The 17,757-nt window shown below is 43.8% G+C and overlaps 1 protein-coding gene across 1 annotated transcript in view; it reads right to left on the bottom strand.

Moving 5' to 3' along the window:
- Nucleotides 1–17,757, bottom strand: part of SMC3 (structural maintenance of chromosomes 3) — a 2,445,376-nt gene that overhangs the window by 1,063,672 nt on the left and 1,363,947 nt on the right. Inside the window, exon 16 of the mRNA XM_044056330.1 lies at nt 6,890–7,040. Within this exon, the coding sequence (XP_043912265.1) occupies nt 6,890–7,040 (151 nt within the window). The remainder of the gene's footprint in view (nt 1–6,889; nt 7,041–17,757) is intronic.

The following is a 17,757-nucleotide window of genomic DNA, read 5'->3' as shown; positions in this document are numbered from 1 at the left end:
ATTTTTGGCTCCTCTACGGAACTGTTTTACCAGAGGATGAGAGAAGAGGGGTAGCTCAGTTTTATAATGAGCTGATATGGCAGAGGCATGAATCTTAATTGAAGAGAAGGATAGGCCCTTGTGGATCATTTCTGTTCAGTAATCTAGTATATGAGGTAAGCTGGTAACAGTTGTGTCCATCACCTGAGACTGACTAGAGGAACAGTATATTTTCCACTTTTCTGAATAGGATTTTCGAGTACTAGGCCTCCTTGCCTCAAGAATGACATCCAGTACCTGCTTAATGAGGGTTGCTGGGGATGAGTTCAGGGGATTAGCCAGGCTGCAACGTTCAGGGGTCTGTAGCTGAGGGTGCAGAATCTGGCCTGCCTGCTGGGACAGCAGGGAAGGGGTCTGAGGCAGGTGCCATGGTTGTAGCATTGTCAGAGTGTGCTAAAGAGGGTACCAGTGCTGGCGTGGCCTGTCTGGTGCAATCAGGATTGCCCTTGGCTTGTCCTGTTTGATCTTTAGTAGAACCTTCGAGAGGAGAGGCAGGAGGGAAAGGCATAGACTGAGAGGCTTTCCCAGGTAAAGGACAGGGCATCCACTTTCCAAGCTTGGCTGTGGGGAGTTCTGGTGCAGTATTTGTTCAACTGATAGTTCTGAGGGGATGCAAACAGCTCCACCTCTGGTGTCCCCCACCTGTTCCTCACAAGCTTGAATATTCTAGGTTCCAGTTTGCACTCATGTGGGTTCATGAGATTTCTGCTTAAGTCATCTGCAAGTGAATTTAGTTTGCCTGGCAGGAATTGAGCTTGTAGGTGCACTTGGTTGCTCAAGGCCGAGTTCCCCAGAGCCATGGCTAGTCTGCAGAGTGGGTATGAATGGGTTCCCCCCCTGCTTGTTTATGTACCACATGACTGTGGTGTTGTCTGTCTTTACCAATAGTTGTCTTGGAAGAATAAGGCCTTTGAAGGCTGTCAAAGCATTTTGTACAGCTAACATTTCTTTCTGATTGATATGCAGGTGTATCTGCTTTGGGTTCCATTTGCCCTGAATGCACTACCCCGCCATGTGAGCCCCCCATGCGTAGTCTGATGCATCTGTTGTTAGGGTTTGGGTGGCAAGGGGTATAGTGAGAGTGAGTCCTTTGTTGTGGTTGCAGGCTTCTGCCCACCAAAGGAACTCTGTCCTTAGGCAAGGAATGATAGGAATCATAGTTTCCAGGTCCTGGAAATGTTGACACCATAGACTTTTTAGGTACCATTGAAGTTTCCTCATATGCGGTCTTGCATATGGAATTTACAGAATGCAAGCGGCCATGAACCCCAAGACTTGCAGTATTTTTTTTTGCAGATAACGGATTTGGTGGCCAGTAGATTGAAGTTGTTTGTCAAATAAATTTGTTTCTCTGGAGTGAGGAATGCCATCTGGGAAGTTGTGTTCAAGTTTGCTCCCAGGAATACAATCTGTTGGCTGGGTACTAGCTGTGACTTCTTTTTGTTGATGGTGTATCCCAGTGAAGTTAAAAGTCTCTTTGCAAATGCCAAGTGCTGTAAGAGCAAATCCTGACTTTCAGCCTGAATCAGGCAATCGTCCAAGTATGAGTAAAATGCAATGGCTGGAGCTAGGCACTTTGTGAATACCCTGGGCACAGCAGATAAGCCAAAGGGAAGTACAGACAACTGATAGTGCATAGAGTCTGCTCTGAAGCGTAGGTATTTCCTGTAAGATTCCCTTATGGGGATGTGCAGATAAGTTTGTTTTAAGTCTAGGGTTGCAATCCAGGAATCCTTGGCTAGCATAGGAAGCAGCTGTTGGGGAGTCAGCATTTTGAATTTTGGCACCACCAGAAAGGTGTTGATAATAGACAGATCCAGGATAGGATGCCAGGAGTTTTCTTTTCTGGGAACCAGAAACTATCTGGAATAAAAGCCTTGTCCCCTTTGTTTGGCTGGGACAGGTTGAATAGCCTTGATGCTGAGGAGAGAAAGTACTTGCTTTTGGGCCTCCACCCACTGGTTTGGGGGGAGATCTGGCCATCCACTTAGAGTTGGGGGGTGGGTGGAAGTGGAATCTGCATCGTAGGGAAACAATGTTTAAAACCCATTTGTCTTGGGTAATGTAGTCCCAGTTTTTTTGCATGCAGGGCAAGTTTTCCTCCTAAAGGTGCAAGTACTTGGGCAAAGCTTGGGATAGTTAAAGACAAGTCATTGTGCAATTTTACCATAGGGCGGTGGCTTACTACTCCCTGTTTTAGACGTGGGAGCACCCCACTGCTTAGATCTGCATATAACCTGAGACTGAAGTCTTGGTGGTCTGCTGCCCCTGGGTTTGGACTGAGAAGGCCTGGAAGGGACTGGAAAGGACCAGTTCTTTGAAGGCCAATGCCTACTGAATCTAGGTGACTGCACTTGTAAGAAATCTAACAGTTTGCATAGATTTAGCTTTCTCCTCCATTCTTTTGAGGACTTCTTCTGCTTTATTGCCAAACAGGCGCTCTTGGTTTAAGGGTGCATCTAGTAATTTTGCTTCGACGTGATCTGGCAGATTTTGTTCCTTAAGCCAAGCATGCCTTCTCAGAAAAGACCCAGTCACAGAAGCCCTGCAAAATGCCTCTAAAGCATCAAAACCACACTGCAAAGTATGTTTACCAACTTGGTCAGCAGAATGCATTAACATTTGCAAGTCTTTCTGTTCAGCACAGTCAGGAATCAACATAATTTTCTGTTTAATAAGCCTCATAATATGCTGCTGATACTTTAGCATATGAAACTGGCAATTTAAAGCCCTAATGGCCAGAGTAGCAGAGGTGTATACCTTCTTACCCCATCTGTCTAAAGCCCTGGAGTCCCTGTCAGAAGGTGCGGGATTCTTGGCAGTAGTAGCCTTAATGCCTTTTAGCCCTTGGGAAATGGTCTCTGGATCCACAGCAGGATTCTTGAAAAGGAATTTGTGAGAGTCAGGTACTCTATAGTACCGGTCTGGTTTCCTGGGAGCTGGGGGAAAAGTATCCGGGATAAGGTTGGATTCCAAGAAAACATCAACTACAATCTCCAGAACAGGAGGGATAAGCTAGAGGCCTGTGCTGTGGCAGGTTTAAAAATTCGTTGAGTCTGTTTTTGGACTGAGAGTAGTCTTGGCTTTTCCAGTGGAAATGCTCCCTAAGGGTCTGCAGGGTTTCACCAAAGGAAAAATCTTCTGGAGGGGAAGCAGAGGGAATTGAATCCTCTGCATCAGAATCCTCATAGGTAGATAAGGTAATGTCCTGGTAATCAGAAGGAACAGAGATATCAGATTCCTGATTACAAGAATCAGAAGGAAAATCAGTTCTAGGTCTCTTGGAAGGGGAATGCTGGCTTCCCCTAATTAAGCTAATAAGGTCTTCAGACATTCTAATCATTTGCTTTTGAGGCCCATGGGCCTGTGAATGCATTTTGGTCGTTTGTTTCCTAGGCGTAGTGCAAATTTTAGGCATGAGAAATTCGGTATTTTTGGCTGGAAACAAAGTCGTCGGTTTAATATGAAAATCGGTAGGCCTGAATACACCCTCAGAAGCCGGTGCCTGCACAGTGGCTCTCGACCCATCCAAGGTAGAGACATCCACAGTTTTCATAGTCGAAGAAGCATCTCGCCGTATACCGGACTCCGAATGGGTCTCAGCAGAGGCCTGCAAATCTGTAGAAGTGGGTATATCAGGGGCTGCGAAAGAACCTCACTGAGTACCGGCAGACTGGTGACTAGCTTAACGGAAGCGTCGTCGGCAGTTTTGGACAGATGCGGTCTGTCTTTATCCTTACGTTTTTTTCAGATCGGTAGCTGGATGACTTAAAGCCATTTCGGAGTAGAGAGATATAGAGAGCGAAAATATTTAGCTACAAAAATAGCCCAACGACGAATAGTTTGGGCATTGAACAAGGCACAAAACCGACAGCGAGGGACGTCGTGGTCTGGGCCTAAACAGGTGACGCAGTAAGAATGAAAATCTCTATGAGGTATTTGCTTTCCACAGGCAAGACAATTATTAATTTTTTCTGACATCGGTTAGAGCAAGAAAAAAGGATCCCCAACGGGGTACTTATCTTTTAGAAGACTTCAGGTCTGAAACTCTAAAACGAAAATTTCAGGAGTCGGACGAACGGCACTTGCGAACTGCTTCTGCTTTGGGCTCCGCATGGCAAAAAAGACTGATGTAAAGATGTTGGTTGTATGTTTTACACCCCTGAAGACCTGACATCACGGAAGAAGAGACAGCATACGACGCAGAAATCCCAAGACTCTGGTATTCAGGCCGGCTGAGGGTTACCTGCAGGCAGATAACCCAAATGTCATGACTGTAACAGTGAAACACGAAGAACATCTAGATGTGCCTTTAGAAATTTTGACAGGAGAAACTAGTCTGTCAGCCCAAACGAAAAAAGGCTGAAACACACACACACAGAAGTTAGAGATACATCGAGGAGGATTTTTTTTTTTAAACCATTAAAAGGGGATAGAAAAATAGAAATACCAACAATGGTAATAAAGGAATACCTAAAAAAGGCAAGAAATGTACCAACGATGGTACTTGAAGAGACTACCAATGGTAGAAAGGAGAACAGGAAAGAAACACACTCATGCGAAGCTAAACGAGAGAAGCAGGTAGAAAGTTAAGAAGGTAGAAGAAAGTAGAAGAAGCAAGTTAACTAAAAATAAAGAAAAATAAGAGTTTTAATAAAAATGAACTTACTTTGGAATAAGCCAAGGCTCAAGAGGAGGACAAACATGTCCGACACGAAGTGGCAAACGAGAAGGGTAATTTTGAGACGAGCATTATGAGTAGTGCCTAGCTTGAGAGTTTGGAAAGTGCGAGCTGGAGTAAACAGCCAAGTTGGTTGCGAGGCTTGGAACAGAGCACACTGTCAAGGACTGAGTGAAGATTGACATCATCAGATTTTTTTTTTTAGCTAATGCCTGAAACACAGCTGATGAAAGTTAGCTGAAGGGGGAACCCCAAAAGTAATGAATAGGAAAAAGAGAAAAGAAAGAAATGTGTAGATAATCCAACACTGCTAGACTTTTCTTGTGAAAAATGAATCCAGTAATTCCATCACATCTTCTTCTTCTTTCGGCTTTTCCCGGTTAGGGGTTGCCACAGCGGATCACCTGTCCGCTCATGATTGGCAGTGGAGTTTTACAGTGTCGAGTTGCCAGCCCGGCGCCCAACCTTCCACAGAAGGCACACACATGCACACACTCACACCTAGGGCCAATTTAGAGTGTCCAATCCACCTATTGCATGTCTTTGGGATGTGGGAGGAAACTGGAGCACCCGGAGGACATGCAGACTCCGCAGAAGGCACCCCAGCTGAGGATCGAACCGGAGAAACTCTTGCTGTGAGGCGACAATGCTAGCCACTGCACCACCGTGGCCGCCCAATTCCATCACTTGTTCAACTGTAGCAAATCAAATTGTGAAAGACAACAAAATATGTGCTCTCTTGACTCTGTGAACATCACAATGAGAATAAAGACTTATTAAAACATGATGTACTTACTCTCTTGCTCAAGTCTAGGCAAGAAATCACTTACTCTCTTGCAGAAGTCTAGGCAAGAAATCTCTCTCACTAAGTTAGACTCCCTAAATGGCAAATGGATCAAAATCAGAGGAAGAAAAAGGGTCTTTTTGAAAGATCAAATGTGTTCCAAAGGGCCTCTGGCCACTGTAAGACTGGGTTCTCAGGGGAGAATGGCACCATTTAGTAAGGGAACTGGACAAGAAACTGTCAGCTTCATGATTTATACTCAAGGTCTTCAAAGGCACCAAAAATAAAATGTTTTCTTGATGATAGCTTCAAACTCTGCACAAACAGTTACAAAATTCGAGTCAGCAGCAATTGAGCTGACATCTTCAAGAAAATCAAGATGACAAAACCTTCATGAAAGCCTTAGTCAAATAAATTTACAGGCATACAACAACCAGGGTAATAAAAATAAAATCCCTCCATCTGCAAGAAACTGAAATCTGGGGGTATTGAGAGCAATGAGGCCCAAGTGGCTATCCATCTTCTACACTTCTCCACAGGATGAGGAGCAGAATCTGGTTTCCTTGATGACGGCAAGCTGGAGAATGTTTGCCACAGACCTTGGTGAAAAAAAAACAACATAATTAACTGACAAAGGTTACTGGTTCTCATCATTTGAAGGAAGATCACTTACAGGAGGCAACTTCACAATAATTTTCTGTCTTTGCCCTTCGACATTATGGACATTCTTTTATGCTATTACTGAAACAATGACAAGTGGTTTTGAAACCACTCCTTTACCTAGCTGAATGTTTTATTTATCTGCAGTGTTTCAGCTTGAATTTTTATTTACTTCTTAATTTTAGTGATGGACATTAGACCAATTAAATGCCTTATGACAAAGATGAGCCTCTGGACTGGAGCAAAAGGTTAAAAAAGAGAAGTCCCATGTTGCTGTTACTTAACTAGTGCAGCATATTTGCACTTAGGCTGCAGAATAGTCTCAACGAAAAAAGTCAGTCTTTTACTCAAGTCTTAACAACAATAAGACTACTCTAAATGGCACAGCAAAGTGGAATTTAAACAACTTAAAAAAATACATACAATGCAAGAGTGAGTCCAGTCCTACAAGATTAATAATACAGAACCATGAAAAAAGAAAGCTATAAATTATTTCATAGGTGGTGTTTCTTCAATGAAGATCTTTCAGACTGACCTCCAAAATAGCAATGCTTGGAAAGCTATCTAAATCACTGGAAAACTATCTGAAACACTGTCTGGTGGGGAGGGGGGTTCTATTCACAGAAGATTACTCCAGGTGACAAGATCTCATGAAACCAGAAGAGAAACAAACATCATGTCATATCACACAGTTCAAGCAAAGAGATGCACAGTTCATTTTATACCTTCTAGTGTAATACAATCCATAGTGAAAGCTCGGGCCAGCTGAGTAGAGACTTCCATACTGCGGCAGATTAATGTCTTTCCAAACACATGCTTAAAAGCTTTGTCAAACCTTGGATTGTACTTGAGCTTACTGATCATAGGAATAGCATCCTGTAAATAAAAGAAAGTATATTACCATCTAATACTAACATTAAAGATGAGATGTACTTTTTATCAAGTAAAATCCAGAAATGCATCTGAAGAAAAGAAATATGTACATAAAGCTAGTCATAATCAATAAGCGCTGAAAATTAAAGGGCAGAATGCAGAATTTTTATTATCTACAGGTACAAAAAGTAACACCTTGTCAGCAGACACTTTTAAAACACTGGACATGCAATGCTGATAAATATATGTTGTAATATCTAAATACATCCAAAACTACACATATGAGACTTGGGAGACAAACTGAAAGATGAATATTTAATACAGTACACTGAAAAGTACAGTTGTGTACCTACCATAAATGTAGATGTTCGAGTGTATTCACTGTTGCAGTCATTACACTTGGGTTATCCTGCTGGCAGGCTACCCACAGTCGGCCTGAATTCCAAAGTCCTGGTCCAGTGTCGGTTGCTGTCACCTCTTCCCTGACGTCAGTGCACCAGGGGTATATAAGATGCAGCCGACGCCATTTTCTTCAGTTTTTCTTGCCCTAGATGTCAGGTGACCCCAAGAAGGTAGGCAATACATATTGCTTATAAAAACATACAGTAAAATAAAAACAATACCTTCATCTACAAGCAAATACACCACATAGGTTGTATAGGATAGAGAAGTATAAAATCCAGGCAAAGAAAGGGGGATGGAGGGTGGGTAACCTGGACTGCAACAGTGAATACACTAGAACATCTACATTTATGGGTAGGTACACAACTGTACTATGTTCATTGTGTTTCACTGTTGCAGTCATTACACTTGGGTTGAATCCCAAAGCTGAGGTAGGGTGGCTGGGTCTAAATAGGATTAGGAGTGGCTATGAGGCCCTGCAGAACTGCAGTGGCAAAGCCTGCTCTGGATTTAGAGTAAAGAGGTAAGTGATAATGCTTGGTAAAAGTGTGCACTGAACTCCAAGTTGCAGCCTCCAAAATTTCCTTGGTTGGTACTCCTCTGAGAAAGGCTGCTGAAGTGGCTGTTATCCTGGTAGAATGTGGCCTAATATTCTTAGGCACTGACTTGCCATGCTGTGCATAGCAGAAACGAATACAGTGTCCTATCCATTTTGAAATAGTCTGCTTTGAGATAGCCTTTCCTTGTGATCCTGCAGCATATGCTACAAACAGTTGCTCAGTTTTTCTGAAAGATTTTGTTTTGTCCAAGTAGAAGCGTAGCTGCCTGTGTATGTCCAAAGAGTGCAGAAGTCTCTCCCCTTTATTCTGGGGATTTGGATAAAATGCTGGCAAATGAATGGTTTAGGTAAGAGCCACACTGGATACTACCTTTGGCATAAATGTTGGGTTTGTCCTTAGAGAAACCCTGTCCAAATGAAAAATGATAAAAGGTTCCACTGCCATTAATGCCTGTAACTCTGAGACTCTTCTTGCTGAAGTTATTGCTAGGAGCAGAGCAGTTTTCCATGATAAGAATTTTATATCAGCTGTATTGGCTGGCTCAAAAGGAGGCAGTGTGAGCTTTTCCAAGACAAAGTTGAGGTCCCATGTAGGTATCGGTGCTCTCCTTGGGGGTCTTATGTTTTTTGCCCATCTGAGGTACTGTCTTAGCAGTGGATGAGAGAAAATAGGAGGTTCCGTATTGTAATGTGCTGAAATGGCAGAGGCATGATCTTAATTGATGAGAAGGATAGGCCTTTGTCCAGCATCTCAGTTAGGTATTGTAAAATCTGATGAATATTTGGAATAAGTGGCTCAAGTCCTTGTGCCTGGTTCCAAGCACAGAATCTCTTCCATTTTTCCTGGTGCTGGGCCTCCTGGCTTCCAGAATGACATCCATAACAACTTTAGAGAGAGGTGTGTTCTGACTGGCTATATTATTTGCCATGCAGCCAGATTTAAGATTCTGAGTTGGCTGTGCAGAATCTGATTGATTTGTTGAGTCAGAAGATGAGGAATTTGAGGTAAAGTCCAGGCTGGGCCTTGAGACAAGCTCTTTAGGATTGGGTACCAGTGCTAGTGTGGCCAGTCTGGGGCAATCAGAATCATTTTTGGCTTCTCTTGTCTGACTTTTAGGAGTACCATGGGAAGGAGAGGCAGTGGTGGAAAGGCATAAACTGTTAGGGTTTTCCAGCTGGATGATAGAGCATCCACTTTCAATGCTTGTGAGTGACAAGTCCTTGTGCAGAATCTCTGTAATTGGCAGTTGTGAGGGGAGGCAAAAAGATCTATGTCTAGACATCCCCATTTCCTTGTTATCATGCTGAAGACCTGTGGATCTAGTTTCCACTCGTGAGGGTCCATGAGGTTTCTGCTTAGTTCGTCTGCCAGAGTATTTTTCTTTCCTGGCAGGAATTGTGCCTGCAGATGACTTGATGTTCTGTGTTCCACAAAGTCATGGCTTGCCTGCAGAGGGGGTAGGAATGTGTGCCCCCTTGCTTGTTTATGTACCACATAACTGTAGTATTGTCCGTCTTTAGTAATAGTTGTCCTGGATGTAGTAGATCCTTGAAGGCTGTCAGGGCATTCTGTACAGCTAGCATCTCTTTTTGATTGATATGAAGATGCATTCGGTCTGCGGGCCACGTGGCCTGAATACATTTTCCTGCCATGTGTGCCCTCAGGCATAATCCGATGCATCTGTTGTTAGTGTCTGCCTGGCTGTGGGTAAAGTGAAAGGCTGTCCCTTGTTGTGGTGACAGGCCAGTGCTCACCATCGAAACTCCTGTTGCAGGCAGGAAATAAGAGTTATTATTGTTTCCAGGCTGTGGCAATGTTGAGTCCAAACACTTTTTAGATACCACTGTAGCTTCCTCATATGCAGTCTTGCATATGGAATTAGCAGGATACAGGATGCCATGAAGTCCAAAGCCTGCAGAATTTTTCTTGCAGGTAGCTGGGTCTTTGTTGCCATCATTTGAAAGTAATGAGTCAGTTGCGTTTGCTTGTCTAGTGTGAGATAAGCCATCTGGGCAGTTGTATTTAAGCTTGCACCCAGGAATATTATCTCTTGAGAGGGCACTAGCTTTGATTTATTTTCGTTTACTGTGTACCCTAGGCAAATTAGTAATCTTTTTACAAACGCCAGATGCTTTAGTAGAATGTCCTTGCTCTCTGCTTGAATAAAGCAATTGTCCAGGTAGGGATATATTTGAATTCCTTTTTGTCTGCAAAATGCAATTACTGGTGCCAGGCATTTTGTGAAGACCCTAGGTACAGTAGATATGCCAAAGGGCAGTGCAGAGAATTGGTAATGCACTGAGGCAGCTATGAATCTGAGGTATCTTCTGCAAGATTGTCTGATTGGGACATGCAGGTATGCCTCTTTGAGGTCCAAAGTAGCTAGCCAAGCCTTCTTGCCCAGCATGGGTAGAAGTTGCTGCAGTGTCAACATTCTGAATTTTGGAACATCCAGGAAAGTATTTAGAATAGACATGTCCAGTATTGGTCTCCAAGCTTTGTCCTTTCTGGGTACCAAGAAAAGTCTTGAGTAAAATCCTTGCCCCTGTTCTTGCTGTGGTACTTTTTGAATAGCTCTCATGTCCATGAGAGCAGAAATTTGTTTTTGTGCCTCTGCCCATTGATTTTGTGGCAGGTCTGGCATACCTTTTGACCTTGGTAGGGTGTGAAAGTGGAACCTGTAACCCTGAGAGACAATATTCAGTACCCATTTGTCCTGGGTGATCATGTGCCAATTTTGTGAGAAAAGTGCTAGTTTTCCCCTTAAGGGTGCTGCCAAAAGGTAAGTGCTTGGCATTTGTAGAGGAAAGTCATTGGGACTGTTTCCTATAAGGTTGTGATTTGTCTTCTCTGCCTTTGGGGGCTGAAGCACCCCATTGTTTAGGTCTGCATGAGCCTTGGGGCTGAGATCTGCCTCTTGGGCATCTGTATCTGCCTCTTTGTGGCCTGTCTGACACTGGAAAGGACCAATTTTTAGAAGGCCAGTTCCTGCTAACTCTAGGTGGCTGAACCTGTAAGAAATCCTTTACTGTCTGCATTGATTTTGCTTTATCCTCCATTTTCTTTAACACCTCTTCTGCCGTAACACCAAACAAAGTATCATGCTGTAATGGAGCATCTAATAATCTTGCTTTAACATGATCAGGTAAACTCTGTTCTTTTAACCAAGCATGCATTCGAATGACAGAACCTGTAAATACGACTCTGCAAGATGCCTCTAATGAATCAAAACCACATAGCAAAATATGCTTTCCCACTTGTTCAGCTGCATGCAATAAATCCTGTATTTCCTTGTTCTCAGGACATTCGGAGCTTGTAAGCATTTTCTGTTTTAGCAAAGACATTAGGTATTGTTGATATTTAAGCATATGAAACTGGCAGTTTAAAGCCCTTACAGCTAAAGTAGTAGAGGTGTAAACTTTTTTCCCCCTATCTGTCCAGTGCTCTAGAATCCCTATCAGAGGGAACAGGGTTTTTTTGCAGTGGAAGCCTTGACCCCTTTGGGACTCTGAGAAATAGTTTCTGGATCAGCAGCAGGATTTTTATAAAGAAATTTATGAGAATCTGGAAACCCTGTAGTGCCTATCTGGCTTAACTGGTGCAGGGGGGTAAAGAATCAGGACTCAAACTGGATTCAGAAAAAACATCATCAACAATATTTAGTACAGGGGGGATAGCAAGAGGCCTGTGTTGAGGCAATAAAAGAAAGTCTCTGAGCCTTTTCTTGGATTCTGAATAATCCTGGCTCTCCCTATGGAAATGTTCCCTCATGGTGTGCAGGGTTTCCCCAAAAGAGTAGTCCTCAGGAGGAGAGGCTGATGGGATGGATTCTTCAGTATCAGAGTCCGCATAGGGAGGAAGAGAATATCCCTGTTCTGAAGAGGAATCAGAAGAAATAGAAACCTGGTCAGAGGAGTCATAGTCAGTGTCTTGCCTAGGCCTTTTATCAGTAGGGGGATGGGAGCCCCTGATCAAAGTAATTAGGTCCTCGGCCATTTTGAGCATCTGTTTCTTTGGCATGGATGACTGTCCAGGAGAATGCTGTACTTGTTTCTATGTCTTTAAAGGTGTTTTAGACTTTGCCTTGGTGCTGAAGAGGTCTTGATAGTAAGCTGTGTAGGTCTGAAAACACCCTCAGAAGCCGATGCCTGCTCAGCGGCTCCAGACCCATCTGAAAGAATTGTTTCTGAAGGCCCAATACCTTGAGTTTCCAGAGGTCAAGCTGTCTCCACGTGGGAGTCGGAGGCGGCCTGTGGCTCTGAAGTAGCGGGTGTCAGGGGCTGCGAAAGCACGTCACTGAAAACCGGTGAACTGGCGACTGGCCTAGAAGAGGCTTCATCGTCGGTTTTGGACTTCGGTTGCCTGTCTTTTTCTTTGTCCTTGTGCTTTTTATGGACTCCGGTCATCGATTGTTCCAACGGCATTATATAGTTAAACCTTCGGCCAAAGTAATGAAAAGCAAAATCGAACTAACGCTTAATAGTGCATTATTTGAATCTAGCACAAAACCGACAACTAGCAACATCGTGGTCAGGGCCTAGGCAAGGAATACAGGAAGAATGAAAATCCTTATGAGGTATTTGCTTCCCACAAGAAATACAATTGTTAACTTTTACTGACATCGGACTGCAGCAAGAAAAAGTTTCCCCAATGGGGTACTTAGCTTTATTGAAGACTTCGGATCTGAAATTCAAATTCGAAAATTTTAGGAGTCGGTTGACCGGCACTTGCAACTGCTTTTGCTTCGGGCACCGCGCAGCAAGAAAGACAGAAGAAAATGGCGTCAGCTGCATCTTATATACCCCTGGTACACTGACATCAGGGAAGAGTGACAGCAACCGACGCCGGACCAGTACTTTGGAATTCAGGCCGACTACGGGTAGCCTGCCAGCAGGATAACCCAAGTGTGATGACTGCAACAGTGAAACACGATTAACATCAGGAGGTATAGCCAAAGGCCTATGCTGAGAAAGAAGAAAATCCCAAAGTCTCTTTTTAGATGCAGAGAAATCCTGATTTTTCCAGTGGAAGTGTTCCCTTAAGGTATGTAAAGTTTCTCCAAAAGAGAAATCGTCAGGGGGAGAAGCAGAAGGGATGGAATCTTCTGCACCAGAGTCCTCATAAGTAGGTATAGATAAATCCTGTTCAGAAGAAGAATCAGAAGAAATAGAAACCTGATCTGAAGATTCATAGTCAGTGCTTTGCCTAGGCCTCTTAGCAGGAGGGGAATGGCTAACCCCTGATCAAGGTAATTAAATCTTCAGCCATTTTGATCATTTGTTGTTTAGGCATTGGGGCCTGTACACGTGGCCCAAGCGTCAATTTTATAGACATAGAAGTAGATTTTGGCCTTAGTTTTGAAGATGGCGTCGGTTTAATATACAAATCTTTAGGCCTAAAAACACCCTCAGAAGCCTGTGCCTGCACAGTGGCTCCGGACCCATCTAAGGTACAGACATCCGCGGGTTCAATTCTTAAAGCTTCTCGTGGCATACCGGACTCCGAATGGGTCTCAGTAGGGGCCTGTGAATCAAAAGTAGCAGGTATCAGGGGCTGCGAAAGCGCCTCACTGAGTACCGGCGACTGGCTTAGGAGAAGCATAGTCGGTTTTGGACCTCGATGGTCTGTCTCTTTTTCTTTGCGTTTTTTAGGTATTCCGGTAGTCGGATTGTTAACTGACGACATTTCTGGATAGTTAAATCTTGAGCCAAAATATTTAGAAGCAAAAATATACGGACGTTTAATCGTGCATTGTTTAAATTTAGCACAAAACTGACAGCAAGGCACGTTGTGGTCAGGGCCGAGGCAAGGAATACAGCACAAATGAAAATCCTTATTAGGTATTTGCTTCCCACAAGTAATGCAATTATTAACTTTTACTGACATTGGTAAGGAGCAAGAAAAAGTTTCCCCAGCGGGGTACTTAGCTTTTAGTTGAAGACTTTGATTCTGAAACTCTAAAACGAAAATTTCAGGAGTCTGCCAACCGGCACTTGCGAACTGCTTCTGCTTCGGGCACTGCGCGGCAAGAAAGACTGATGTAATGGCGTCTGCTGCATGTTTTATACCCCTGACAACCTGATGTCATGGAAGAAAGGAAACCAACCAACGTAGGACCCAAGACTTTGTTAATCAGGCCGACTGCAGATTACTCAAAGGTAATGACTGCAACAGTGAAACATGAAGAATATCCAAACTGAAACTTTTCCTCAGAACACACTGGTTGTGCCCCTGTACTAAACCTGTACTAAACCTGACTGATCAACTAGCTCTTCTTACTTGGTTCAACCTACCCTCCTCTTCTCAGTAATCAAGTTCCTTTTCTTAATAACAACTTACCTTGTCCTTCTATACTATTACTTACATTTTCAGAATCTCATTAAGAAGACTACTTTTACTAATATATTGTATAATTTCAGCTCCTACTTTTTCTTTATGACTACTTGTATACTAATATATTGTATAATTCAGCTGCCATCTTTTTCTTTATGATGTATTGCAACTACATTTTGTATTGTACTAATTGTATCTGTATATTTTGCACATTGGGAGGGTGGCCTAATGATTAAGGTGTTTGCCTTAGAAACACAAGGTGTAGGGTTTGAGTCTCACAAGGGATAATTGGCTAGGCTTGAAATGGCTCGCAAGGACAGTTAGCCTAGTACTACCCTATGAACCTATAAACTATGTTATGAACGAATGACCTCCGATTATTCTCTGTACTGCATCTATGTTCATTGTATACATTAATTTTTGTATATGTGATTTTGTTCGTTTCCTTGGCGCTTATCTACCCGGGCCTCTGCTGAAAATGGACATATATACCCAGTTAGACTAGCCCGGTCAACAAATGTAAAATAAAATAAAAATAAATAAATTGTTTATTGTGTACCTTAGGGAGGTTAGTAGGACTTACAAAAGCCAGGTGCTTGAGCAGCTTTTCCTGGCTGTCTGCCTGAATTAGGCAGTTGTCTAAGTATGGGTAAATCTGGATATTCCTTTGTCTGCAAAAGGCAATGGCCAGAGCCAGACATTTTGTGAAAACTCTGGGAGCAGTAGATAAGCCAAAGGGAAGTGCAGAGAACTGAAAGTGCTGAGATCCTGCCCTGAAACGGAGATATTTTCTGTACGATTCCCTTTTAGGAATATGGAGTTAGGCCTCTTTTAGATCTAGGGTGGCTAGCCAAGCATCCTTGGAGAGCATGGTAGCAGCTGCTGGAGGGTGAGCATTTTGAATTTTGGGATCACCAGGAAGGTGTTTAGAATGGATAGATTGAGGATGAGGCGCCAGGTGCCTTTTTTTCTGGGTACCAGAAAAAGTCTGTATAGAAACCTTGGCCTCTCTGTTCTGCAGGAACATGCTCTACTGCCCTCATAGAGAGCAGGGAAAGAACTTGCTTTTGCGTCTCTGCCCACTGGTTTGGATATAGATCTGGAAACCCTTTTGGGGTAGGAAGGGTGTGGAAAGAGAATGTGAATCCCTGGGACACTATGTTGAGAACCCAGCAGTCATTGGTAATGGTGTCCCAGGTACTTGCATGAAATTTTCCTCCTAGGAGTAAGTGACGGTGAGCAGAGGGAGGGGGTGGGGGAGGTGAGACATTGTGAGTTCTTACCATAAGGAGGTGGCTTAGAATTCCCTGGTTTTGAAGTGAAGGTAGTCCACAGCTTAGATCTCTGCATTCCCTGTGGCTGCTGTCTGGGGGGGGGGTCTGGTTCCCCAGGGTCTGGGCTGGACTGGCTTAGTGGAAGCAGGAAAAGACCAGTGCTTGGTGGGACAATGCTGAATCTGTGTGGCTGGATCTGTAAGAAATCCTTAACTGTCTGCATAGAGTTTGCTTTTTCTTCCATCTTTTTTAAGACCTCTTCTGCCTTAGTCCCAAATAAGTTGTCTTTGTGCAAGGGGGCATCCAACAATTTAGATTTGACATGGTTCAGCAATGGCCATTCTTTTAAGCCATACATGCCTTCTAATGACAGATCCAGTGACAACTGCCCTGCAAGATGCTTCTAGGGCGTCAAAACCACAGTGCAAGGTGTGTTTAGTTACTTGACTTGCAGAATGCATTAACTCTTGTAACTCTTTAGATTCTGCACAAGCAGGAAAGGAAGACATTTTTGTTTATGGAGTTCCAGGGTATGTTGCTGAAAATTCAGTATATGGAACTGACAATTTAGTGCCCTGATAGCAAAAGTAGCTGAGGTGTACACTTTTTGACCCCATCTGTCTAGTGCTCAGGAATCCCTATCTGAGGGGGTGGGATTCTTAGCAGAGGTTGCTTTAATCCCTTTAGGCCCTTGAGAAATTATCTTGGGATCAGCAGTAGGATTTTTAAAAAGAAATTTGTGCGAGTAAGGGACTCTATAGTACCTGCCTGGTTTTCTGGGTGCAGGAGGGAGGGTTGTCAGGAGTTAAGCTGGATTCCAGGAAAACAGCCTCCACAACATCCACGAGTGGGGGGATGGCCAAGGGTCTGTGCTGTGGAAGATCTAAGAATTCCCCCGAATCTCTTTTTAGACTGAGGGTAGTCCTAACTTTCCCATTGGAAAAGCTCCCTTAAGGTATGAAGGGTTTCCCCAAAGGAAAAATCCTCTGGGGGAGAGGCGGAAGGGATGGAATCCTCTGCATCAGAATTCTCATAAGTAGAGAGGGGTTGGATGTCTTCATATTCAGATGCATCAGTCATCTGACTCTTGTTCAGACAAAACTACAGGGGGCAGATCTCTTTTCCTTTTGGAGGGGATAGCTTGGCTCCGCCTGATCAGCATGATAAGGTCTTCTGCCATTTTAAGCATTTGAGACTGAGGCAAGGAAGCAGGTGCCTGAGATTGGGTCATCAGTTTCTTAGGTATGGGTCATACCCTGGGCCTAAGAAACTCAGTCGTTTTCAAAAGAACGGTAGTTGCAAAAGAAGATGTCAGTTTGTGTCAAGAATCGGTAGTGCGAAGGACTTCCTTGGAAGCCGGTGCCTGCTTAGTGGCTCCGGTCCCATCGAAGGTAGAGATGACCGCAGGATCCTTAGCAGAAGAAGAGTTTTGCGGCATACCGGACTCCGAAAGGGGCTCGGTAGCGGCCTGCGAATCCACAGAAGCTGGCATTAGGGGCTGCGAAAGCACCTCACTGAGGACCAGAGAACTGACGACTAGCTTAACGGAGGCGTCGTTGGTAGGTTTGGACCTGTGCTGTCTCTGTCTTTATCTTTACGTTTTTTCAGAAGATCTGCTGTCGGATGGCTTACCGAACCTTACTGACTTATCAGAGTTTGTGGAATGTAAGCAAAAATATCTAGCTACAATAAGGGCCTGACGACGGATAGCTCTGACATTAAACAAAGCACAGAAGCGACAGCGGGGGACGTTGTGGTCTGAGCCTAAACAAGTGATGCAGTAAGAATGAAAGTCTCAGTATGGTATTTGCTTTCCACAGGCGAGACAATTGTTAACCTTTTCTGACATCGGTTAGTGCAAGAAATCGGTTAGTGCAAGAAAAAAGGATCCCCAACGGGGTACTTATCTTTAGAAGACAAATCTGTAGACGAAACTCAGGCAGTGGCCGACGGGCACTTTTGCAAACTGCTTCTGCTTTGGGCTCCATGGCAAGAAAGACTGATGTAATGGCGTCGGCTGCCTTACTTTATACTACTGACAACTTGACGTCAGTCCTGAAGTGACATCAACCGACACAGTAATACTAAGCCTCTGGTATTCAGGCTGGCCGAGGGCTACCCTGGCAGGGATAACCCAAATGTAATGACTGC

Source organism: Protopterus annectens, chromosome 14.part0 (assembly GCF_019279795.1).
Source record: "Protopterus annectens isolate FY-2018-M chromosome 14.part0, PAN1.0, whole genome shotgun sequence".
Lineage (NCBI taxonomy): Eukaryota > Metazoa > Chordata > Ceratodontiformes > Protopteridae > Protopterus > Protopterus annectens.
The sequence above is the reverse complement of the archived record's forward strand: the minus strand, read 5'-3'. Positions and strand labels throughout refer to the sequence as shown.